The following is a 26,425-nucleotide window of genomic DNA, read 5'->3' on the forward strand; positions in this document are numbered from 1 at the left end:
GTGCCTGTCTCTCTGTCTTGCTAAAACCAATAAATAAAAAATGTGTGATGGCCCTGGCCGGTTGGCTCAGCGGTAGAGCGTCGGCCTGGCATGCGGGGGACCCGGGTTCGATTCCCGGCCAGGGCACATAGGAGAAGCACCCATTTGCTTCTCCATCCCCCCCCCCCTTTCTCTCTGTCTCTCTCTTCCCCTCCCGCAGCCAAGGCTTCATTGGAGCAAAGATGGCCCGGGCGCTGGGGATGGCTCCTTGGCCTCTGCCCCAGGTGCTAGAGTGGCTCTGGTCGCGGCTGAGCGATGCCCCCTGGTGGGCAGAGCGTTGCCCTGGTGGGCATGCTGGGTGGGTCCCGGTTGGGTGCATGCGGGAGTCTGTCTGGCTGTCTCTCCCGTTTCCAGCTTCAGAAAAATACAAAAAAAAAAAAAAAAAAAGATAAATAATTTTTCTTTTGTCTCTCTAAAATCAGTCAATTTTTTTTCTTGTTGTAAAAGTAATACATGTAAGAAATTTTAAAAATACAAGTAAAAAAGAAAATAAGAAGTACCTATGGTATCTGTAGCCAGAGATAATCACTGTTAACATTTTGAAATATATCGTTCTTATCTTTATTTATAACCTTTTTTTTGGGGGGGGGGCGCATGCCAAGGAGGGACAGATAGGGATAGGCAGACAGTAGGGGACAGAGATGAGAAGTATCAGTTTTTCGTTGTGGCACCTTAGTTATTCATTGATTACTTTCTCACATGTGCCTTGACTGGGGGGCTATAGCAGAGCAAGTGACCCCTTGACTAAAGCCAGCGACCTTGAGCTTCAAGCCAGCAACCCCATGCTCAAGCTGGTGACCCTGCACTCAAGCCAGTGACCTCGGGCTTTCAAAACTGGGTCCTGAGTGTCCCAGGCTAATGCTTTATCCACTGCCATTGCCTGGTCAGGCTACAACGTATTTTTTAGTTGGTTAAAATGGGATCATATTGAAGGATGTTTATATGAATGGGTATATGATATATCAACTATAAGAAAATGTTGATGATAGAAGATAGGTATAAATATACAACTTAAAAAATTCTTTCAGGGCCCTGGCCGGTTGGCTCAGCGGTAGAGCGTCGGCCTGGCGTGCGGGGGACCCGGGTTCGATTCCCTGCCAGGGCACATAGGAGAAGCGCCTATTTGCTTCTCCACCCCCCCCTCCTTCCTCTCTGTCTCTCTTTTCCCCTCCCGCAGCCAAGGCTCCATTGGAGCAAAGATGGCCCGGGCGCTGGGGATGGCTCCTTGGCCTCTGCCCCAGGCGCTAGAGTGGCTCTGGTCGCAACAGAACAACGCCCCGGAGGGGCAGAGCGTCGCCCCCTGGTGGGCGTGCCGGGTGGATCCGGTCGGGCGCATGCGGGAGTCTGTCTGACTGTCCCCGTTTCCGGCTTCAGAAAAATACAAAAAAAAAAAAAAGAAAGAAAAGAAAACTACGTGAGCGACTGTCGTTTTTAGTAGAATTTTTTAAAATTTAAAAAATTTGGCCCTGGCCGGTTGGTTCAGTGGTAGAGCGTTGGCCTGGCGTGTAGAAGTCCCGGGTTCGATTCCCGGCCAGGGCACACAAGAGAAGCGCCCATCTGCTTCTCCACCCCTCCCCCTCTCCTTCCTCTCTGTCTCTCTCTTCCCCTCCTGCAGCCGAGGCTCCATTGGAGCAAAGATGGCCTGGGCGCTGGGGATGGATCCTTGGCCTCTGCCCCAGGCGCTACAGTGGCTCTGGTTGCCGCAGAGCCACGCCCCGGAGGGGCAGAGCATCACCCCCTGGTGGGCAGAGCATCGCCCCCTGGTGGGCGTGCCGGGTGGATCCCGATTGGGCGCATGCGGGAGTCTGTCTGACTGTCTCTCCCCGTTTCTAGCTTCAGAAAAATTTTTAAAAAAAATTTTTTTTAATTCTTTCAATGTTTTAGTATGCTTGAAGTTTTTCATAATAAAATTTGCACAATAAAACCTGTGTAGTTCTCCAGATGTGCCCTCTCTCAGGCCTTCTCTAGGTTTCACCATGATGAACCCACTGCTTTGAATTCCTGCCCACAATCATTATGATGCAAACAAATGGATATTTCTGCCATGTTAGACAATTTTTACTACAAAGCATTTAGGAGATTTCAATGTGGAAAGGGCACCTTCTGGTTTCGAAGTAGAGTTGGCAGTAACTTTACTTACTGGAAAGGAATTTTAATACCATGATTTTTAATTTATTTTAATTTTTTTTTTGCTGGTTCTTGATAATCTGTTTTATAACTATGCCTTAGCCATATTGTTGGGCATATAGATTGTTCTGAATAAACATCTCTATATAGGTCTTTTTTCTTTCTTTTTTTTTACAGAGAGTCAGAGAGAGAGATAGACAGGGACAGACAGACAGGAATGGAGAGATGAGAAGCATCAATCATTAGTTTCTCGTTGCACATTACGACACCTTAGTTGTTCATTGATTGCTTTCTCATATGAGCTTTGACCGTGGGCCTTCAGCAGACCAAGTAACTCCTTGCTCGAGCCAGTGACCTTGGGCTCAAGCTGGTGAGCTTTTGCTCAAACCAGATGAGCCCGCATTCAAGCTGGTGACCTCGGGGTCTCAAACCTGGGTCTTCCGCATCCCAGTCCGACGCTCTATCCACTGCACCACTGCCTGGTCAGGCTATATGGGTCTTATGATAGGGGATTATTTCTAGATGGGAACACAGACTTCTGGGTTTTGCTGCAGATTGCTCAGATGTACTCTAGAAAAATGGTCCAATTTTAGCTTACCACCAGCAGGGTATTTAGGACTAACTTAAAGAAAAGTGTTCCTACCTGATCAAGCAGTGGTGCAGTGGATAGAGCGTTGGACTGGGATGTGAAGGACCCAAGTTTGAAACCCTTAGGTCACTGGCTTGTGTATGGGCTCACCAGCTTATATGCGGGATAGCCAGTTTGAGTGCAGGCTCACCAGCTTAAGCACACGGTCTCTGGCTTTGAGCATGGGATCATAGACATGACCCAGTAGTCACTGGCTTGAGCAAGGGATCACTTGCTTTGCTGTAGCCCCCCAGTCAAAGCACATATGAGAAAGTAGTCAATGAATAACTTAAGGAGCCACAACAAAGAACTGATGCTTCTCATCTCTCTCCCTTCCTGTCTGTTCCTATCTGTCTCTGTCACCAAAAAAATAATTAAAAAATAAAGAAAAATCTTCCTAGTTTTTTAAGTATTTCATTATTGTTTGCTAAGTAAAATTATCTTTTTAAGCATTTTATGTAGAGCAGTCATTTTTAATACAAGGGTTATTGTTTCTGTGGGTCCATGGAAAGCCTTCAAGAGGCCTATGAACCTCCTTGACAGTAAATTGTACAATGTGGTATTTTGTGTATTTTTCTAGAGAAATTGCTAAGTCTCCCAAGGGGTGGTGGGTACAAGACTCAAAAAATGTTAAGCATCAGGTTATGTAAAGTGGAGATTTCCAAACCTTACTGCCCAATTGAATTGCCTATGTGTGCATGCCCAAGTGACCTAAGCATTTGGCTTGGAAAATTACTGAGCTTTATCAAACTCCTTTTGGAAAAATCTTAGCAACCATCCTATGCTTAAAGGTATTTATTTTTTAAAATTTATTGATTGATCTTTTGAGAGACAGAGGAGGGGAGAGAGAGGGAGGAGCATTCATTTGTCGTTCCACTTAGTTGTATATTCACTGGTTACTTTGCCTGTGTGTGCCCTGACCAGGGATTGAACCTACAACCTTGTCCTCTTGGCACAAGGTCCTTACTGACTAAGCTAACTAGCCAGGGCTTAAAAGTTATATTTTAACTTCTAAACCTTAGTCAAATCATCCCCTTGGTGTAGCTATTAAAATGCATACTGCTCTCTATTTGGGGGGGTGTCACCGGACCAAACTTCAGTGCATATGAAGATATCTGATGCACAAAGATATAGACTAAAAAAGCCCATCTTGGTTTCTGTGGGACTTTCCTATGGTGAGGTGGCTATGTCTGACATCTGTGGTCTTCTTGACTTGCAGGCTCACGTGATGGTTCTATGGGACTTTGGGAGGTGACGGACGATGTGTTGACCAGAAGTGATGCAAGGCACAATGTGTCACAGGTCCCGGTGTATGCTCACATCACTCACAAGGCCTTAAAGGACATCCCCAAGGAAAACACAAACCCTGACAATTGCAAGGTCCGTGCTCTGGCCTTCAACAACAAGAACAAGGTAATGAACATGCCAAAGGTTCCCTGAAGCTTATTACTCTTGCTTCAACTTCTTGGCTTATGTCTTGGAAGATATACTTCCCCTCTCCTTCCCCAAGTCAGTGCTTGCTACATAGCTCAGTTCTGAGTCCACAAACCATCTTTTGAAGGCTAAAGGTCGCTGAGGAGAAATTATAACAGATTGCAAAACACACCCTTTGTATTGCGGTCTGTCGTATTTTCTGGATGGTCCATATTTGTGGGTCAGCATCTCAGTTTCGTCTGGGCCACTCTGATTTGACTCTTATTTACATATGCCTTTGCAGGCGCTCTTTTTTGGGTGTGATTTTCATATATGTCTCTGAAAGCAATCACTTTTTTTCTCTTTGGTATTCTATTCAGTTTCTTTTTATTCTTGACTGCCTCTTCTCAACACTGCCACCAGATCTTACCTAAACATTGAGTTAGGTCTCTTGAAACTGGTGTTGGGATGGAGATGCAGAGCCAGAAGAGAAGTGGTTCTCCCAGAACCTGAATCAGGCCTCTTATTTCCCTTCCATATTTATGGCTTAGGGATAAACTTATGTCCTAGTTTAGACCCTCTACTTATAGGAGCTCTCACACTTACAAAGCTGTCCTTTATGTGTGTACTCTGCTCTGTCAAACAGGATGTCACGGGCATGATTGCATAGTAAGAGCTTTTTTTTTCTTTTTTTTTTTTTTCAGAGAGAGGGACAGACAGGGACAGACAGGAATGGAGAGATGAGAAGCATCAATAGTTTTTTGTTGCGCATTGCAACACCTTAGTTGTTCATTGATTGCTTTCTCATATGTGCCTTGACCAGGGGGCTCCAGCAGACGGAGTAACCCCTTGCTCGAGCCAGCAACCTTGGGTCCAAGCTGGTGAGCTTTTGCTCAAACCAGATGAGCCGGCGCTCAAGCTGGCGACCTCGGGGTCTCAAACCTGGGTCTTCAGCATCCCAGTCTGATGCTCTATCCACTGTGCCACCAGCTGGTCAGGCGGTAAGGGCTTTTTTTTTTTTTGTAAATTTTATTTATTCATTTTAGAGAGAGGAGACAGAGACAGATAGTGAAGGGAGGGAGGAGCAGGAAGCATCAACTCCCATATGTGCCTTGACTAGGGAAGCCTGGGGTTTCAAACCAGCGACCTCAGCATTTCAGGTCGACGCTTTTACCCACTTGCGCCACCACAGGTCAGGCTGGTAAGGGCTTTTTGAACCATGATTATCTACGTTATTGCTAGAGACTGGACTTGCTTCTTGGGTCTTCTCAAGAAGCAACATCAACTTAATAAGCTGTCTAGCTACATTCCATAGTGCTGATGATGAGATGACACACCCTGGTACCCATGCTGGAATCATGGGATAGGAACGAAGAGTGGGAGGACCTGAACTTCAGGGTCTTCCCCTGCTTACCATTGTTTATTAGTTGCTACAGATTGGAATATAACTGGTTTTTTATTGCTCTTATAGGAATTGGGAGCCGTATCTCTGGATGGCTACTTTCATCTCTGGAAGGCTGAAAATACACTGTCTAAGGTGTGATGAACATGAATTAGTAGTTTTACCTAAAAATTCACCTTATGGTTAAATTTTAATACTTTAATTCTCCCTGAGTCTCTTCCTTTTTATCTAAAGCATCAGTGCTCCAAGGGTCTGCACATGTTATTCCATGGTCCATGCAATCCTGAGTCAGGCATGCTTCCTTCAAGTCTTTAAAAGAGATCAGAGGAAGCAATTCTTTCACATTGCAAGTGCTTGCTTAGAGGCTCCTTTAACAAACAGTCAACCAAATCCGCAACGCATTTAAACATTTGCTTATGGATTGTTGATTTTGGCATGTTATGAGTGCAGGAAAACCTAAATGTTAGGAACTAATGCAACTGAAATAATTAAAATAAGATAAGTCATCCCTGAAATAGTCATGTAAGGTAATGAGGATGTGGATTTAATTTATAATATTTACAAGCAACTTTTGCATAAAGTTAAGCCTACCTGTGGATCATTTGCCCTCTTATCCCAGAGGCCTTTGCTGCTTGTTACTTCTGTGATAGACTTTTTCTTAAGAGGAATAAGAGCCTCAGAAATTATTCCTTCATGTCACAGTAGCCATTGAGCTCCCACTTGATTGGTGCCTTACATGCAGTAGGCAGCCAGTGAGAATTGGCTGAATGACAAGGATCATGGGTTAAAACTGAGTGGGGTTATCTGGGGTTGAGCCAGTACCATGAGTGCACTTTCAGTAGCATGCAACCCCTATACAATTGGGGAGTTAGGTTGAGGGTATCCAGAATTGAGGCCCTTCATCTGAAGAGCAATGAGAAGGGTGGTGGCTCTTCCTGGCAGAGAGAACAGAGTGGGACCTTGGTTTTAATGCCCTGGGGTTATCCCAGGAAATAACCTACAGGTCTTGGCCTTTCTTTCAGCTTCTGATTATTTAATTCCAGCTTGACCTTTTCCCCTAGCCAATCCTATTCAGTACCTAGATCTTACTGTTTATTACAGTCACCCTCTCTCTTACATACCTAGCTGTGGAGCAGGGTGTTATTTTATTAATTGGGGCTTGTGTGGTTTTTTTTTGTCTCTAACTTTGTGTCCTTTTATATAAGGGAAAGCCCATGGAAGTGGGCGTTTAAGAACAGTGTTCTGTCCTATGCTGTCTGGTGATGCCATGGGTGCATCTCTTTTCTCTGTGTTTTCAGCTCCTCTCCATCAAACTGCCATATTGCCGTGAGAATGTGTGTCTGGCTTATGGTAGTGAATGGTCAGTATATGCAGTGGGCTCCCAAGCTCATGTCTCCTTCTTGGATCCACGGCAGCCGTCATATAACATCAGGTCTGTTTGCTCCAGGGAGCGAGGCAGTGGTAAGAGTCCTGTGTTTCGGATTTGTTTGTTTTCAGTTATAGTTATGTGCTCACAGTTCAGAACAGAGAATAATGTGTGTAATAAGAGTAGTAAGGGAAAGAATAAATAGGTTTTACTGGAATGATACCTGCAGTGAAAAGTTTTAAGAGATTTTGCTTACTGTTAACAGGAGTAGGTTTTATACCTAATAAGGAAATACTGGTCCTGGCCAGTTTGCTCAGTGGTAGAGCGTGGGCCCAGCATGTGAATGTCCCGGGTTCAATTCCCAGTCAAGGCACATAGATGTGACCATCTACTTCCCAACCCTCCCCCTTCTCTCTCTTTCTCTCTCTCTCTCTCTCTCTCTTTTCTACTCCCGCAGCAATGGCTTGATTGGAGTGCATCAGCCCCAGGTGTTGAGGATGGCTCCATAAAGCCTCTGCCTCAGGTGCTAAAAATAGCTCAGTTGTGAGCATGGCTCCAGATGGGCAGAGCATTGGCCCAAGGTGGGGTTGCCGGATAGATCCTGGTCAAGCACATGCAGGAGTCTGTCTCTCTATCTCTCCTCCTCTCACTTGGAAAAAAAGGGGAAAAAAGGAAATACTGATTCCACAAATGTTATCCAGCAGCTCTTATGTGCCTAGACATCTTTATGTCTCATGCACTTACTTGATCCACAGATGGATTCATAGATCCTTATGACCCAAAGTGGTTAGGTGACTTGTTTTAAATTCATACTGTGAGAAACAGTTCTTGGGGTGTTTCAGCTCTAAGCTGTTTACCACCCTCATAACACACTTAATACCAGCTAAAGACCTCTTCCAGTGCCTCAGTAATGATTTTATATCTTTATTAATATGCAGGCTACCCTCTGTTTCAGTATAGGTTGGACACAATATAATGGAGAAATGCTTAGAGTTATGAATAATAGTTCTAGAGTTGAGTCTGGGGGAGACTTAGGCCAGAAGCATCTTGTGCATCATCAACTGGCCCTTCTCTGAGGCTAATAGGAAAGGACATGTTAGTTATATGGATGCCACTATGACATCAGGATTCTCCAGCTTGCACATGAGCTATGCCTGCCATGGGAAAGGCACTGTCTGGTACTTGGGGGTACCATGTGAACTCGGTGTCACAGAAATTCAGGCTAGCACACTGTCAAGTGCATACTCCTTCTGATCATTCCCCTTTATTTTTCTCTCAGGGATCCGGTCTGTGAGCTTTTATGAGCACATTATCACTGTGGGCACAGGGCAAGGCTCCCTGCTGTTCTACGACATCCGAGCTCAGAGATTCCTGGAAGAGAGGCTCTCAGCTTGTTATGGGTCCAAGCCCAGACTAGCAGGAGAGAATCTGAAACTAACCACTGGCAAAGGCTGGCTGGTAAGTGAGCCCCCCTGCCCAACATGCTTACTGGACAGTGACAGAAAAATTGCTCTATTCACCCACTCCTATTGACACACCAGTATTCACATACTTTTCCACTAGTAAAAAGGACTCCCCGGCCCTGGCCGGTTGGCTCAGTGGTAGAGCGTCGGCCTGGCGTGCAGGAGTCCCGGGTTCGATTCCCGGCAAGGGCACACAGGAGAAGCGCCCATCTGCTTCTCCACCCCTCCCCCTCTCCTTCCTCTCTGTCTCTCTCTTCCCCTCCCGCAGCCAAGCATCGCCCCCTGGTGGGCATGCCGGGTGGATCCCTGTCGGGCGCATGCGGGAGTCTATCTGATTGCCTCCCTGCTTCCAGCTTGGGGAGTGCGGGGGGGTCTCCCCAGACCAGAGGCACTTTCACTTGATTTTGCTTTTGTGCCTGCATATCTGTGGCGAAGCAGGCCCCATGAGACACAATAGTTGACCTAGGGTCACCACCACCACCAGGTGATAATAGAGCAGGAAGGCAAAGGATCCTCCTGCTGAGGCTGCCAGTGAATTATTAAAAAGTTTGGTTCTAGCTATCCTGAGAAGACCTTTGGTTTATATAGCAATTCTTCAGCCTCCTCAGTTTCTCCCTAATGTTCACTTGGAAAAATGAGGCCCCCATTCACATAAGTATCAATCTCCTAACATCAGAGTACAGTTATAGGACCCTCAGACCCGGAAGCATTCCTGTCCCTTCTTTTGCCCCCTTTTCCTGTCGAATGGTGTAGAGGTGCTAACAGAATCTCTTTCTCTTCCCATAGAATCATGATGAAACCTGGAGGAATTATTTTTCGGACATTGATTTCTTCCCCAATGCTGTTTACACCCACTGCTACGACTCATCTGGAACAAAACTCTTTGTGGCCGGAGGTCCCCTCCCTTCAGGGCTCCATGGAAACTATGCCGGGCTCTGGAGTTAATGACAACTAACTCTCCCAAAATGCAGAGATTTACACTAACTTCCATCCTCTGTTTCCTCATTTCTTCTTTTGATTTTTTTCCAGTTGTGTGAGGCCCTCATATTTTAGTGGGAACACCAGTGTTTGCCTATGGTTTAGGCTCTAGGCAGAAAAAAGCTCTGTATAGAAATCTGAAGGTTTTGTTTGTTTTTTTCCCTTTTGGTAATCAGAATTTTTCTTTTTTTTTTTTTTTCTGGTTTCTCAACCAAATGTTTTTAGTCCTTTTTTTTTTTCTTTTTTCCCAAGTGACACACACTTTCCCCTCTGATTTCTTTAGGCTGACATAGTCATTCTCACCCTTACTTCACTTGAGAAGTAGGGTTCCTTTACAATTATGTGGTTGCTGTCAGACTTTCTGTGAAAGTTTGGGGGCTGTGTGTGTGTGTGTGTGTGTGAACTTGTGTACCTGTAAGTACTATGTGTTACTGAAATTACTTGGAGTGAGGATTACTTGTAATTAAAATATTTATGAAAGAAACAACTTTATTCACAGAGTCCAGCTTTGGGACTATTCTTTATCTTGTTTTTTAAAGTCTGATAACACTGATTATAGAAAATCAAAACAGAAGAAAAATCACCAGGAAAACCTTTTGAGTTAGATGGCAGACTTCCTGAGGACTCTTGTGCCAGCCAGGACTCCAAAGTGATCCATCCCATCTGCCCATGTGTGTGTCCAGCTGAGAACACTTGTGGTTATGTGTCACTTTCACTTCAACTTCCCATCTGCCTAGCCGCTGGCCACTCCCTTAAAACCTCATTCTCCATCCAAATGCAGCTCTGGAGGCCACAGAAGGCTTGGTAGAACTTGGTAAAGAAAATCCCCATCCCAGCTTCCCTCGCTCTCCCCTCAGACAAGACCTGATGTAATATATCAGGCCTGGAGCTGGGGGTCTCAAGTCAGCTAAGATTAGCATTCTCAGTCCCCTCAGCTTTGGGGAGAAACTTCCCCTTTCCCTTTCTTCCATTCTTCCCAGTGGGTTTTACTTTTTGTTTTCTAATTTGGGTTGTCCGGGAGGGTGGGGGTGAATAGGGGTTTTTATCTGTGTGAGTGAGTGCTTCATGTGTGGAATGTTTGTGTTCTTAATACAGTGGGACTGGGGTTGAAGCCATCTATCTCACCCTGTAGGCTCTGCCCTAGGATGGTGATGGGGTGGCCTGCAGCCACCAGCATTGTGCATGTTAAAAGCATTGATATGATTAGTACTTTGTTTCTTCCTTGAACTGTCTAATCTGAGGTTTTTAAACTTGCTGGCACCTGATTGACCGTGATGTCCAGTTATTCCTTGCTTTTTACGCATCATGTTGCAGATAACAGCTGTTTCTACCCACAAATCTTTCTCCATTGGAAGCACATACTCTGCTTCTGTCAACAACCCATTCTGGGTAAAGGAAAAGTCATATCTATTCCTGTATTCCAGGTTCTAAGTTGCTCTCCTAGTCATCTCTCTCTGTTCCAGGTTAAGTGGGGGGATTTTGAAAAGAGTGTCTGCTCGATGATGGCTGGTGGGAGGGAAGTATGGAAGTATCTTGGTGGTATGGTGCGTATACCAGGTTCCAGAATTCTCATCTTCTAACCTAGAGAAATAGGTGCTATAAACAGGGAACTAAGCAAAATGCTGGATGCTGTAGATCTTTTGTCTTAATTTTTTTCTATTAAACTACAGGCTGTGGATTTCTTAGTTCTCACAGAACTTCTATCATTTTAAACAACTTGTGTATTAAAAAAACAAACAAAAAAACTTAAGTTCTCAAGTAGGATGTTTTGTACTGTTGCCAGACCCTCTTCTGTGATGGGTAATATGTTTGATTTTTTGTTTTAAAAAATGTAGCACTTGACTTTTTGCCAAGTAAAAAAATAAATACTATTCCAGTGCAGAGTGGTTTGGCTGAGTATGTTTAACCAAAAGGCAGCATGTAAAAAGCCCTAAATAACTGGTTGGGGTGCTAGGATTGCTTAGAGCAAAAGGGAAATACAAGTGTTCCCTCAAGGTTAAAGGCATGTCAAGTGCAAACAAACACTAGAATCCGCTTGCTCTTGGTCCCCAGCTCTGGGCCAAGATCAGTTACTTTGGGATCCTCTTAGGTAAACTAGGGTTTGTGATAGGCCGTCTGCTTCAGTGGAAGGGGTCCTGAGAATGACTGAAAGTGGCTACACAGTGCTCTGGGAATAGGACATTATTTTGTTTTTGAAGTTGGAGCCATAGCTGTCCTTTGTAAGAGGAGGACATAGATCATTGTAAATGATGGTCTTCCCAGAGCCTGATTAGGGCTATAACTGAGAAAAAGGCCTCACAGTCATCTCTGGAAGACCCATCGGAGCTGGACCACAGAGCCAGGCAAGGCAGTATATATTTATTTCTGTCACATGGCACTTGTTCCTTTCCAGGACAAGCTGCATACAGCTGCTCTTTGCTCCTGCCTTCAAGAGACTGGTTCCGCTTGACCAGGTGGTGGCGCAGTAAATAGAGTGGCAGATTGGGATGCAGAGGACCCAGGTTTGAAACTGCAGTCGCTGGCTTAAGCGCAGGTTCATCCGGCTAGAGTGCTGGTTTGAGCACAGTCACTGGCTTGAGTGTAGGATCATAGACATGACCCCCATGGTCGCTGGCTTGAGCAAGAGGTCATTCATTCTGCTGTAGCCCTTTCCTCCCCTGGTTAAGGCACATGAGAAAGCAGTCAATGAATAACTAGGGTGCCGCAATGAAGAATTGATGCTTCTCATCTGTCTGTCTTTCTGGCTCTGTAATAAAAAATATAAATAAATAAATAAATAAGAACACGACTCACACAGGTACCTACTTACATGAGTAAAGGCTGCAAAACAGGAAGGGGACCTGACCAGGTGGTGGCACAGTAGATAGAGCATTGAGTTGGGACACTGAGGACCCAGATTCAGGACCCTGAGGTCGCCGGCTTGATAGTGGGGTCGCTGGCTTGAGTGTAGGATCATAGCATAGACATGACCCCACCATCGCTTGAGGCCCAAGGTTGCTGGCTCAGCTGGAGCCCCCTGGTCAAGGCACAAACAAGAAAGCAATCAATGAACAAGTAAAACTGGAACTGCAAGTTGATGCTTCTCATCTCTACCTTCCTATGTGTCTGTCTCTCTCACTAAAAAAGCAAACAAAACACAGGAAAGGGAAGAGGAATGAATTGAAGCAATTGAAAGGGCTTCCTATTGGAAAAGTCACATTTGGAAATGGACTGAAATTAGCTTTTTCCAAAATAAAGTGTTTAGAATTTCCAACCCATGGAACAGTCACTGGTGTTTGCAAAATGTTCCATGGTTAAATTATTGGAGAAATACAGATTAAAACAGACATGGTTCTTCACAACCTCAGGATTTTGGTTACTGTGAAATGCATATTCATGGAACAGGCTCAGAAAAAGATGATGGTATGTGTAGCGGGCCTGGCCTGGGCTTCTGGCTTCTGTGGAATCTTGGCCCTGCTCCTATTTTCCAGCCAGACTTGAAGTAAAGTATGTATCACAGAAGGGCTTTGTGGACTTTATGAGGTCCCTCCCTTTCCTGCCAGTAGTCCCTACTCCCAGGCCATGAAAGAGCCTCTTTTTCTCCCTCAGGCCACATGCTTCATTCCAAATAGCCTACTGGCTCCCCCATCATCCTTTGGGTTCTTTTGCTGAGATTTTGGAACCTCATTTTTGCTCGCTCCAGGTTCCCTGCCTCTGCTACTTCCAAGAGCTGATTAGTATTGATCTGGCACTCAGTGTTTCTGATAAAGCTAAAGACTCCCAGTCCAGGCCTCTCTGATCCAATTGCCACTAGAAGAGCTCCTAAAGCAGGAAATAGCAATCAAGTGTCAAGACTCTTTGCTTAGCATTTGGGGTTGATCTTTCAGGAGCTGAGGACCCAAGTTTTTTTTTTTTCCTTTCAGTTAGCTGGTGTATGGGAAACAATATAGGAGGGGAGTGGTTTGGAGAGGAGGGAGAGAAGAGGGATCAATCACTCAATGTTACTTGCTTTTAGACATTTTTTTTTTTTAGTTATGACACTTTTTTTTTACATTTTTAAAAAGATTTTATTCATTGATTTTAGAGAGGAGAGAAAGGTGGTGGGGAGTAGCAGGTATGTGCCTTGACCAGGCAAGCCCAGGGTTTCTAACCAACAACCTCAGCATTCCAGGTCAACGCTCTATCCACTGCGCCACAGGTCAGGCTACTTTTTTTTACTTTAAAAAATTTTACATGTTTATCTTACTGATTTTAAGGAGTGGAAGGCAGAGAGAAAGGCAGGAATATCAATCTGTTCCTGTGTTTGCCCTGACCAGAGATCAAAGCGGCAACCTCTGCACCTCAGGATGGACGGTTCTAACTAACTGAGCTATCCACCCAGGGCTTTTAGACATATTTCACGCTAGTGTGTTGAATGGGCTGAAAGATTTGGGAGGGTAGAAACATGGGCTTCTAATTCTGGAACTGCTGTGAAGACAAAAGTTTGGGTTTCTAAGTCTGGTTCTTCTATCTTCAATTCAGCTCCTCCAAAGAATTATCTAGAGAAACAAAGGTAAGAAATTTATTTCTACACTACCACTAGAGAGAGAGGTGTAAACTGAACTCAAGATGGGGTTGTAAGCTCTTATGATTCAGGTCTCCAAGATAAATGTGAGCTGTCCTCTCAAATTCCCTCCTGATTGAGCCTCACATCTGAATACTTACTCCTCTTGATTAGTGTATAAATACTGGTCAAAATTTTGAAAGGATAATAATACTCATTGAGAGCAGAGTCATATGTTTACTGCATTTCTTGTTAAGCAGTATTCAGAGCTGTAATTAACATATGAACAGGAAGAAAACAAAAGATAACTCCTCCCGCCCCTTTTTAAATTTTTTTATTGAGAGGTGGGGAGTCAGAGACAGACTCCCGCATGTGCCCGACTGGGATCCACCTGGCAAGCCCCCTACTAGTTGGTGCTCTAGACCAAGCTATTTTAGTGCCTGAGGCAGAGGCCATGGAGCTGTCCTCAGTGCCAGGGGCCAACTTTTCTCAGACCATTCAAGCCATGGCTGTGGGAGGGGAAGAGAGAAAGAGGGGGGTGGGAGGAAAAGCAGAAGGTTACTTCCCCTGTGTGTCCTGACCAAGAATCAGACTTGGGACTTCTACACACTGGGCCAACACTCTACCACTAAGCCAACCTGCCAGGGCCAACTCTTCCCTTAAAGAAAATAAAGTTCAGCCTGGCCTGTGGTGGCATAGTGAATAAAGCATCAACCTGAAACGCTGAGGTTGCCAGTTTGAAACCCTGGACTTGCCTGGTCAAGGCACATATGGGAGTTGATGCTTCCTGCTCCTCCCCCTTCTCTCTCTTTTTCTCTCTCTCTCTCCTGTCTCTCTAAAAATGAATAAATAAAAATCTTTAAAAAAATAAAATTTAATTTAAAAAGTTGGCAGTTACTTTAAAAAAAGAAAAAGAAAGGAAACTTTGGCTCCAGCAGGTTGGCTCAGCGTATAGAGTGTCAGCCCAGCATGGGGACATCTTAGGTTTGATCCCTGGTCTGTGCACATATAAGAAGCGACCATCTGCTTCTCTTCCTCTCGGACTCCCCCCTTCTCTCTCTCTTCCCCCTTGCAGCCAGTGGCTCCATTGGTTCTAATTTCTGCCCTGGGCACTAGGATAGTTTAGTTGGTCTTGTTGTATCGGAATAGTGAGAAACAGACGTTTTGCCACACCAATTAAGTAGCCAAATTAAGGAGTCTTTATTTTAAAGCCGGCCAACTGCACAGAGACCTAAGTCATTTCAAATCATGCAGCCCTGAACACAGTTTGGGGCCAGCTTTTAAAGACAAAATCACATTAATCTCACTGACAACCTCATTAAGTTTTACTGTCTTGTTACAACATTTATCGGTAGGATCCACTAAAAGGAAAAAACATTTCTATACACTAAGACCATAAGATGATAACACAGTAGTGATAAATGTTTTGCATATCTAGCAAAAACATTCCTAAACATTCTAGGATTTACAACCTATCCCTGACACCACAATAGTGGGAAATGTTTAGTTTAAGATAAGGAGAGAAGCTAAAGAAAGTTACTTTTGCTAGGAGCCTTTAAATTACCTATTTGCTAAAAAAACTTTTTTCTATATTTCAGTCTGAGCATCATCCTCAGGCAGGGGTTGCTGGGTGGATCCTGATTGGGGCACATGTGAGAGTCTGTCTATCTTCCCTCCTCTCACATAAAAAAAAGAAAAAAGAAAAAGAAAAGAAACTTCCCTCACCTTTTTCTTAGCTGGTGACAGCCTGAACAAAGAATGAGGCTTCTTTGTTCTCCAGGGCCAAGGCCATTTGTGGATAGCTCAGTTGGTTAGTCATCCCTACTCATCAAGGTTGGGTTCCATCCCCAGTCAGGGCACATACAAGAATCAGCCAATGAAGCCATAAATAAATGGAACAATAAATTTATGTTTCTCTCTCTTGCTCCCTTCCCCTCCTCTTTCTAAAGCCAATAAATAAAAATAAAATAAACCACTATGGTGTGTATCAAGGCCTGAGGTGTGGTGGTTTTGTTATAAAGTAGTATACCTTAATTCCACAGGTTACATAGAGACACCAAGGCAGGATACAGAAGAAGTTTTAGGAGGAGATTTATTATTTTTTTTGTATTTTTCCGAAGCCAGAAATGGGGTGGCAGTCAGACAGACTCCTGCATGCGCCTGACTGGGATCCACCCGGCACGCCCACCAGGAGGCAATGCTCTGCCCATCTGGGGCATCACTCTGTTGGGACCAGAGCCACTCTAGCGCCTGAGGCAGAGGCCACAGAGCCATCCTCAGCGCCCAGGCAAACTTTGCTCCAATGGAGCCTCAGCTGCGGGAGGGGAAGAGAGAGACAGAGAGGAAGGAGAGGGGGAGGGGTGGAGAAGCAGATGGGCGCTTCTCTTGTGTGCCCTGGCTGGGAATCGAACCCAGGACTCCTGCACGCCAGGCCGACGCTCTACCACTGAGCCAACCGGCCAGGGTCAGGAGGAGATTTATTAATAAGCTGGCTACATATGACTTACATGGGGTATAGCTAACCCAAATTGTGCAGCCTCGAATATAGCTCTCAGGCTAGTTATATACACTTGATCACATACAGTTTGGGGGGAAAATGAGGGGGAGCATGACACAATAGTCAATCATTAACAAGCTTACAACATTCGTCTATAGGATCTATTAAAAGGAAAAAATATTCTTTTTTTTTATTTTTTTATTTATTTATTCATTTTAGAGAGGAGAGGGAGAGACAGAGAGAGAGAAGGGGGAGAGGAGCTGGAAGCATCAACTCCCATATGTGCCTTGACCAGGCAAGCCCAGGGTTTCGAACCGGCCACCTCAGCATTTCCAGGTCGACGCTTTATCCACTGCGCCACCACAGGTCAGGCTAAAAGGAAAAAATATTCTTATGCGTTAAAACTTACAAGGTAACACAATAGCAATAAATGTCGTTTTACATATCAATACAATAGCGATAAATGTCATTTTACGTATTAAAGACATTCTCAAATCTTCTAGTGTCTACCCCCAATTCCTGTCACCACAGCGAAATGGTTAGTTTAGGATAAAGATAGAGACCAAATGTAAAAACCCTTGCTAAAAGTGTTGGGGCTAGCTTATTAGGAAAGCTAATAAGCTAGTCCCTGCTTGTTTAGTTTACAAGTTTTTATACATATAAAGGATTTCAAGAGGGATGATTAATAGAAAGCATATAAAATGCTCCTAACCAGGCGGTGGCGCAGTGGATAGAGCATCGGACTGGGATGCAGAGGACCCAGGTTCGAGACCCCAAGGTTGCCAGCTTGAGCGCAGGCTTATCTGGTTTGAGCAAAAACTCACCAGCTTGGACACAAGGTCTCTGGCTCGAGCAAGGGGTTACTCGGTCTGCTGAAGGCCATGGTCAAGGCACATGTGAGAAAGCAATCAATGAACAACTAAAGTGTCGCAATGCGCAATGAAAAACTAATGATTAATGCTTCTCATCTATCTGTCCCTGTCTATCCCTCTCTCTCTCTCTCTGTCTCTGTAAAAAAATAAAATAAAATAAAACTTGTTTAAAAAAAAGAAAGAAAGAAAAAAAGAAGGCATATAAAATGTAACAGAATGTGCCTGACCAGGCGGTGGCGCAGTGGATAGAGCATCGGACTGGGATGCAGAGGACCCAGGTTCGAGACTCCTAGGTTGCCAGCTTGAGCGTGGGCTCATCTGGTTTAAGCAAAGCTCACCAGCTTGGACCCGAGGTCGCTGGCTTTAGCAAGGGTTTACTTGGTCTGCTGTACCCCCCCCCCCCCCAGTCAGGGCACATTTGAGAAAGCAATCAATGAACAACCAAGTTGTCACAATGAAAAACTGATGATTGATGCTTCTCATCTCTCTTTGTTTCCTGTCTGTCTGTCCCTACCTATCCCTCTCTCTGGGCCTCTCTATCTCTGTAAAAAAAATAAAAAATGAATAAAATGTTACAGAATGCAGGTTTTTCAAGCAAGGGGAGTTGGCTCGTGATCCCTTTGTGTAGAGGTATACTTTACTCTCAGGACTCCAGGAGGGGAGGAAGAGTTAGAATCAGTGTAGGATATGTAAACATTGTCTCTTAAAGGATCTTATTGAAGGGGAAAAGGAAGTTCTTTGTTGTCTAGCAAGTAATGGCCTCAGTCCTTCCAGAGAACTGTAGTTCAAGTATGATTAGTTACTTACTTTTTTTCTTTTCAGAAAGGAGGGGTAAGGGGGCCTGACTCTTCCTTCCAAAATACTAATGCTAATTTTTGCAATTCTTTTTTTTTTTTACAGAGGCAGAGATAGACAGGGACAGACAGACAGGAACGGAGAGAGATGAGAAGCATCAATCATCAGTTCTCCTTGCGCGTTGCGACTTCTTAGTTGTTCATTGACTGCTTTCTCACTTGTTCATTGACTGCTTTCTCACATGTGCCTTGACCGTGGGCCTTCAGCAGACCCAGTAACCCCCTGCTGGAGCCAGCGACCTTGGGTTCAAGCTGGTGAGCTCTTTGCTCAAGCCAGATGAGCCCGCGCTCAAGCTGGCGACCTCGGGGTCTCGAACCTGGGTCCTTCCGCATCCCAGTCCGACTCTCTATCCACTGTGCCACCACCTGGTCAGGCAATTTTTGCAATTCTTTAGCATCTTATCATAGTTTGAGCCCTGCAATGTATTGCTTACTTGAGAAACATCCCTCATCTTTACCACTGCCACACCCTCTGTCCTTCTAGTAGGCCCTTCTACTAAACAAAATTATCATCTGTTGGTCAAATAAGTTTGTAAATATGATGTATATGTTTGCTCACTTATAGTTTGCATTGGGGGCTGGGCAATGCCAGATATAGTGATCTGTGAGGTGCAGGTTGCCTTCCTTCTTGGGAGGAACCATTGTCTTGCTAATGTTTACTGGAGGAGAGATTCTGCCCACACCACGGAGAGGTGCATGAGGATTTCTTCCTTTTCTCCTCCATGGAAAAAGCAGGTTTTCTGCTTTTCTCTTGGCTTTTCTTGTGGCTTGCCTGTCTTGGTGAGATACCAATGAACAGAATGGGCCACCATCCTCCGACTCCGCCATTTCTTTACTGTCCGCCCAAATTTAATGAGAACCTGCATGTGAATGGCCATGATGGCAGGGGCGGCCTCTGGCCTTACATTTGACATAGTCTGTGGCAGGATTTGGATCAGATCAGTATGAAGCCTTCACCACCCTTGAGCGGTGAAATAGAGGACTGGCTGCTGTTATGGTTTCCCCTGACTGTCCTTTTGGGGACCGTAGGCTGGCAGGTATTTACAGCCATGTGTGAGGAAACCAAGAGTTCTGTGGAAGAGGCTGCCCAGAACCTGCAAACCAAGCAGTGGAAGGAGCTGGATCAAGCGCAGGAGAAAGAGATGCCGGCCCTGTTACTCCTAATCCAGAGGGTCCCGAGACATTGAAGACACGAACAAAGTTTGTCGATTACACACGAAAACTTTATTGTCTAGCTTGGCCAAGCGGCGGCAACTCCAAACAGAAATCTGAGGGAGAGCGCGCCGGCCCTTTGTTCTACTTAGTTTTTATAGTTTTGTAAGTGGAAAGTACAGAAGCAAAAATTGTAATTAGGAGCCCCTCACCACTATTGGTTATAGTCATATGTCCTATATGTCCTTTTTTTTTTTTTTTTTTTTTTTTGTATTTTTCTGAAGCTGGAAACGGGGAGGCAGTCAGACAGACTCCCGCATGCTCCCGACCGGGATCCACCTGGCATGCCCATCAGGGGGGATGCTCTGCCCATCTGGGCCGTTGCTCTGTTGCAACTAGAGCCATTCTAGCGCCTGAGGCAGAGGCCACAGAGCCATCCTCAGTGCCCGGACAAACTTTGCTCCAATGGAGCCTTAGCTGCGGGAGGGGAAGAGAGAGACAGAGAGGAAGGAGAGGGGGAAAGGGTGGAGAAGCAGATGGGCGCTTCTCCTGTGTGCTCTGGCCCAGAATCGAACCCGGGACTCCTGCACACCAGGCGATGCTCTACCACTGATCCAACTGGCCAGGGCCTAGTCATATGTCCTTTAACATGATAGGACCACGTTCAATTTGCAAGCCATACATCCTTTTGGGGAAAACAAAATTTACAAGTCAACACAATGGCAGAAAGGTATCTTTTTACATATTAAAAGGCATTCCCATATTATCTAGTGTTCATCTGCTATCTCTCTGTCCAGAGTCACACGTGTTAACTACACGCATTTACATAGGAGAAGTAGTTTCCCTGGGGACAAATGCCCGCAAATGGCTCATAGTTATAAGAAAAGGTTTATTTTGGCTTTTCTTTCCCTACACCTGGCTAGCCATTCACCCCTTTCCCCACAGGTGTGGTGGAATGTCTGGGGATCCATGTTTTCCTCCCCTTTGCATTTATAATACAATGCCAAGGGCCATCCTGACTATGCTAATCACACAGTACAGAGACTATTCTCACAATTTCTCTGCACACCTTAACCCAAATTAATAAAATGTTCTCCAAGCCTCTTAGAATATTAATTTTTTTTTTTGTATTTTTCTGAAGCTGGAAACGGGGAGAGACAGTCAGACAGACACCAGCATGCGCCTGACCGGGATCCACCCGGCACGCCCACCAGGGTCGATGCTCTGCCCACCAGGGGGCGATGCTCTGCCACTCCGGGGCGTTCCTCTGCCACGACCAGAGCCACTCTAGTGCCTGGGGCAGAGGCCAAGGAGCCATCCCCAGCGCCCGGGCCATCTTTGCTCCAATGGAGCCTTGGCTGCGGGAGGGGAAGACAGAGACAGAGAGGAAGGAGTGGGGGGGGGGGGTGGAGAAGCAAATGGGCGCTTCTCTTATGTGCCCTGGCCGGGAATTGAACCCAGGTCCCCCGCACGCCAGGCCGACGCTCTACCGCTGAGCCAACCGGCCAGGGCAAAATATTAATTTTAATTCTGTAGTTTTTGGTACCTTACAACACCTGCGGGTGAAGTGGCTCAGTGGCTCCTCAGCCCTAGAGGCCGAACGTTTGCACCGGCAGTTGTTGGAGAAACAACTGTGGGTTCAAGAGCTCGAGTCTCAGCTTCTGGCTAGAGGCCAGCAGCCACAGGAGCTGAAATGGTCGCCAAAGGAGCAGCAGCATCCGTGCCAGCGGACTGGCTTTGAGTCAGCAGGAGCTGGCAATTCCAGCTCCTCTTCGGAGGACGAGGAGAATCGGGCTGGAGTTGTGATTCTCAGACTCCAGAAGGTAAACGACGGCAGTGGTGGCGGGAGGATGGACGGACAGCCTTGGGGCCAGGCTTGCATTGCCAAGCAGCCGCTGGAACGGCTGCAGAGAGTGCCTGCTAAGCCGCTGGTAGGTTTGCTGAGATTTTCAGACAAAGGGGTGGATGTCTCTGGAGTGGAGGTAGAAATACTGACTGCCATTGCCACAGTTTAAAAGCTGCCAGGATTTCCAGGATGAAGGGTAGGGGGCCTGAGGCCCCATGTGCATGGACTGATTCCTGGACTATGACTGGAGCAGGCACTGGCTCCTTTGTTGGATGGACTTAACGGATTTTGGACAATGTGAAATACCGTGATGGGGGCAGTGGGCAGCTTTGCTGGAGGCCCTCCTGCACTGGGAAACTTTTCATCTGGTTGGAGAGAAGCTCCAAGGACATTTTGCGCTCTTGGCAAAGTGCTCAAAGACTGGTGAAGTGTACCTTTGTAATTGTTGAAACTATATGATTTGTGCTGTTGTTGTAATTTGTGTAATGTGCCTAATTCTCTGCACAGGAATGCCGGCAGTGTGGATTGTGGATTGCAGAGTTTGCAAAGGGGTCCATTGTTGGGCAGATAAATTAATTTATGCTCACTCTGTTAAAGATGGCCGCTGCTCTCACCTGGTGATGCTTTCACATGATAACAGCTAATTCCCCTTCTTGCTTGGGAAGGGGTTTGATTATGCTAATGTGTGCTGGAGGAGGGGGTTGTCCAACTGAAAAGTTTTATTTTATTTTATTTTATTTTATTTTTTACAGAGACAGAGAGTGAGTCAGAGAGAGGGATAGACAGGGACAGACAGACAAGAACGGAGAGAGATGAGAAGCATCAATCATTAGTTTTTCATTGCGCATTGCAACACCTTAGTTGTTCATTGATTGCTTTCTCATATGTGCCTTGACCGTGGGCCTTCAGCAGACTGAGTAACCCCTTGCTGGAGCCAGCGACCTTGGGTTCACGCTGGTGGGCTTTTTGCTCAAACCAGATGAGCCCGTGCTCAAGCTGGTGACCTCGGGGTCTCGAACCTGGGTCTTCCGCATCCCAGTCCGATGCTCTATCCACTGCGCCACTGCCTGGTCAGGCCCACTGAAAAGTTTTAAAAGGAGGAGCTAGGAGGCCATTTTGGGGAGAGTAACCACGTTCTTGTAGAGAGGAAGAGCCCATGATGTTGCAGGACAGGGAGGCCACATGGAGGAGGCAGCCAAAATGATGGAATGGTGAGGTGGAAGCCTTTGATTCTAGGAAAACTCAGATGAATCAGTGGCTTTGGAATCCCTGAATGGAAAGGGAAGTGTTTTTATTCACTTGCCGAGTGCGAGTCTAGAATAAAGGAAAATGGACCACCAGTTTTTGGCTCTACAGTTTCTTTACCATCTGTCCAAATTAAATGAGATCTTACATGGGCCATGCGGCTTTGATGGTGGCTGCAGCTACTGGCTTTACATCATCCCAATCACCATGCTTAAGGTTTCACCATTTGATCATTTTTTCTTTTGGGGGGGATGGAGATGTTCTACTATATTACCTGATTAAAGATACTATTGCAGCCCTGGCTGGATAGCTCAGTTGGTTAGAGTGTCCTCCTGATAACGCAAAGGTTGTGGGTTCCATCCCCAGTAAGGGCACATACAGAAACAGACCAATTTTTCTGTCTCCCTCCCTCTCTGTAAAGGCAATAAATTAAAAAAAGAAAAGAAAAATTATACTATTGCTATTCCCTGAAAAGGCATACATGCTACCCCTCAGTGCCAACCACTCAAAATATGGACTAAAGAGGAAGATACAGGTTCAGTTCTACGTAGTTCTACTACTGCTACTCATAGCAACATGACTTGGGGCAAGTCTTTTCCCCCTCCCTGGACATCAGTTTTTTCACTTTGTACAATGAAGAGCAGAGTTCAGATTAGACATTAGATGATTCCCTGGATCCTTAACACCCACAACTATCTGGTACAGAGAAGTCTAAGAATAGAAAATGAATCCTGTCTTTAAGTGGTTTGTCCTCCAACCAAGTAAATATTATAGTAAGTTTGCTAAATTTTTGGTATGTAACTCTTATTTTCCTAATGGCTTCCAATAAAACATTGGGAATTATGGGTAGGATAGTGTCCCTCAAAAGTTCATGTCAGGCAGCCTGACTAGTGGTGATGCAGTGGATAGAGTGTTGACCTGGCATGCTGAGATCCCAGGTTTGAAACCCTAAGGTCACCGATATGAGCCCAAACATCGCTGGCTTGAAGCCCAAGTTTGCTGGCTTAAGCAAGGGGTCACTGGCTTAGCTGGAGCCCCCAGGTCAAGGCATGTATGAGAGGTAGTCATTAAATAACTAAAATGCTGCAACTATGAGTTGATGCTTCTCATTTTTTTCCCTTCCTGTCTCTCTTGCTAAAAAAATTAAAAATAATTTAAAAAATCAATCAATGAATGCATAAATAAGTGGAACAACAAATCAGTGTTTCTTTCTCTTTTTTCTTTTCTCTCTCAAATCTATTTTTAAAAATTTCATGTCCACCTGGAACCTCAGAATATGGCCATATTTGGAAATAGGGTCCTTGTAGATGTATATAAGGATTGAGATGAGGTCCTACTGGGTTAGAGTAGGCCCTAACTCTAACAAGTGTGTTCCTTATGAGACAGACAAGGACATACAGGGACACACAGAAAGATTATCTGAAGATAGAAGAGATTGCAGTGATGCATCTATAAGGCAAGGGTTACCATGAGCCACCCAAATATAGAAGAAGCAAGGAAATATTCTCGCCTAGAACCTTAGAAAGAAGCATGGTCCTAATAACACCTTAATTTTGGACTTCTGGACTTCAAAATGTGAGAAATTTTCTGTTGTTTTAAAACCAAATGTAAGGCCAGTGGCACTGGCCATGGAGGTTCACACTGGATTCAGGAAGATGGTAAAGAGTTCACACTGGATCGGGAAGATGTGGAGCCAGAGGATGGTGGGCCATTCCTTTTATTAAAGTCTTGCAACAGCTGACAAGAAGGCAGAAAATACTGCTTCCCTCTCTCTCTTCCCAAGACTCTCTGGACTCTCAAGCCAAACAGGCCTGGGAATGGGGGGGGGGGGGGGGGCGCTTCCCCAGCAAACAATAGCAAACAATGGCCTCTCCCAAGCAGGCAGGAAATCTGCAATTTGCAATCTGCTGCCCTGAGGGCAAGCACCTGCAGCCTTCCATAGACCAAACACAGATGGTGCTGCCTGCACCAATGCACCAACCAGGCAAAATACAAGCGAGCAGGCCTAAAACACACTCGTTTGCCCAACACCAAGTTTGTGGTAATTTGTTTGGGCAGCCCTAGTAAACTAATATATGAGTACTTTGAGGAATTTTCAAATACCAATTTTTTTTTTTTTTTTTTTTTTTTCATTTTTCTGAAGCTGGAAACAGGGAGAGACAGTCAGACAGACTCCCGCATGCGCCCGACCGGGATCCACCCGGCACGCCCACCAGGGGCGACGCTCTGCCCACCAGGGGGCGATGCTCTGCCCATCCTGGGCGTCGCCATGTTGCTACCAGAGCCACTCTAGCGCCTGGGGCAGAGGCCACAGAGCCATCCCCAGCGCCCGGGCCATCTTTGCTCCAATGGAGCCTCGGCTGCGGGAGGGGAAGAGAGAGACAGAGAGGGAAAGCGCGGCGGAGGGGTGGAGAAGCAAATGGGCGCTTCTCCTGTGTGCCCTGGCCGGGAATCGAACCCGGGTCCTCCGCACGCTAGGCCGACGCTCTACCGCTGAGCCAACCGGCCAGGGCTCAAATACCAATTTTTATAAAATCACACTTGATGTATTTTTCCCCGCTGAGAAGGAAGGCAGGGGGCCAGAGCCACAAGGTGTGGAATAGTAAAGGCTTTATTCAGTACAGAGTGTTTCTCGGACGATATTCACTGGCCTGGAAGATGGAGGTCAGGAAAATCGCACATGGAGAGACCGCGTGGGTAAATTTAAAAGAAGGGGTCCCTCTAGGGAAGTCGGGCTAATATGACGTAGAGAAATCTCACTGGCTGACAGTCAGTCGCTTTTTTCCCAAGGACTCCTAGGAAGTTTCTTTTGGCGCGCCTGGTTGTGGGCGGTCCTAGCCAAAGTTCACGGGCCTGGGTTCCCCACGTGACCATCCCTCATTATCCACCAACCTTACACTTGAGATTTAAGAAAACCATTTTCTTTTATAATACAAAGATGAAATATCCTCATAATAGGGCTAAGACTTGTAAAAGCAAAAATTAAAGCTCACATCCACTCTTGAACTGGTGTGTGTGTGTTTCTTCTTGAACAAATACTGCCTGGGAAAACCTGTCTTTCAGAACAGAGGCAGTAATCTCCCAAACTTGGTTGCTTTTTTCTACCTATCACAAATTGTCTCAATATTTTCTAAACTTTCACTCTAGTTCGTATCTTTACAATGTAGATTGTAGAGTCTTAGGATGCTTTCCCATCCTAAATTTATTAGCCAATAACACATACTGTTATAAGGTACCAAAAAGCTGAAAAATTAATATTGATATTCTAGGAAGAAAGGCCAGGCTTTCCTGCCCCGTCCCTCCTTTGGGGAGGGGAGGAGAAGAATGTAGACGTTCCTGGCTTACAAGAACAATGGGTCATTTAGTTTTAAATCTAAAATAAAGGTTAACCTAGAAACTTCTCTTTCAATAGGAGGCAGAATTTACAGATCATCTTGCATTGATTGTAGTTCCTCCCCCTTCCTGGAATCTTGAGAGTAAGATACCTCTAGGCTAGTGAGGGAAGATGAACCCTAAAGGATTTGTAAACATCTTTGATTGTGTTACCTTGAAAGTCTTAATGTTTCTGTGTATCCCCTAAACAAATGTCAGCTCGTGCCATGACGTCATGCTTTCCCCCAACTGTGTGTGATCAAGGGTATATATATAAGCAGCCTCTGAACTATTTTTGGGGACTACACGATTTGTGTCTGTTGCCCCGTGTCAGCCAAATGCGGAGGGCATATTTAATAAATCTCCTCCTTTAATAAAACTCTTCAAAATTATGCCCTGGCTGGTTGGCTCAGTGGTAGAGCATCAGCCTGGCGTGCAGAAGTCCCGGGTTCGATTCCCAGCCAGGGCACACAGGAGAAGCTCCCATCTGCTTCTCCACCCCTCCCCCTCTTCTTCCTCTCTGTCTCTCTCTTCCCTTCCTGCAGCTGAGGCTCCATTGGAGCAAAAATGGCCCGGGCGCTGGGGATGGCTCCTTGGCCTCTGCCCCAGGCGCTAGAGTGGCTCTGGTCGCAACAGAGCGACGTCCTGG

The 26,425-nt window shown here is 45.6% G+C and overlaps 1 protein-coding gene across 2 annotated transcripts in view; it reads left to right on the forward strand.

Annotated features, from left to right (window-relative positions):
- The window catches only part of DCAF12 (DDB1 and CUL4 associated factor 12), a 35,003-nt gene extending 23,631 nt beyond the window's left edge, over window positions 1-11,372 (forward strand). For both annotated transcript variants that reach the window (XM_066367803.1, XM_066367804.1), the window contains exons 5-9: window positions 4,014-4,207; window positions 5,679-5,744; window positions 6,908-7,070; window positions 8,255-8,433; window positions 9,225-11,372. In XM_066367803.1, the coding sequence (XP_066223900.1) occupies window positions 4,014-4,207; window positions 5,679-5,744; window positions 6,908-7,070; window positions 8,255-8,433; window positions 9,225-9,383 (761 nt within the window). In that variant the 3' untranslated portion in view covers window positions 9,384-11,372. The remainder of the gene's footprint in view (window positions 1-4,013; window positions 4,208-5,678; window positions 5,745-6,907; window positions 7,071-8,254; window positions 8,434-9,224) is intronic.
- Window positions 11,373-26,425: the final 15,053 nt, after the last annotated feature.

The sequence above is a fragment of the Saccopteryx leptura genome, chromosome 2 (genome assembly GCF_036850995.1).
Source record: "Saccopteryx leptura isolate mSacLep1 chromosome 2, mSacLep1_pri_phased_curated, whole genome shotgun sequence".
Lineage (NCBI taxonomy): Eukaryota > Metazoa > Chordata > Mammalia > Chiroptera > Emballonuridae > Saccopteryx > Saccopteryx leptura.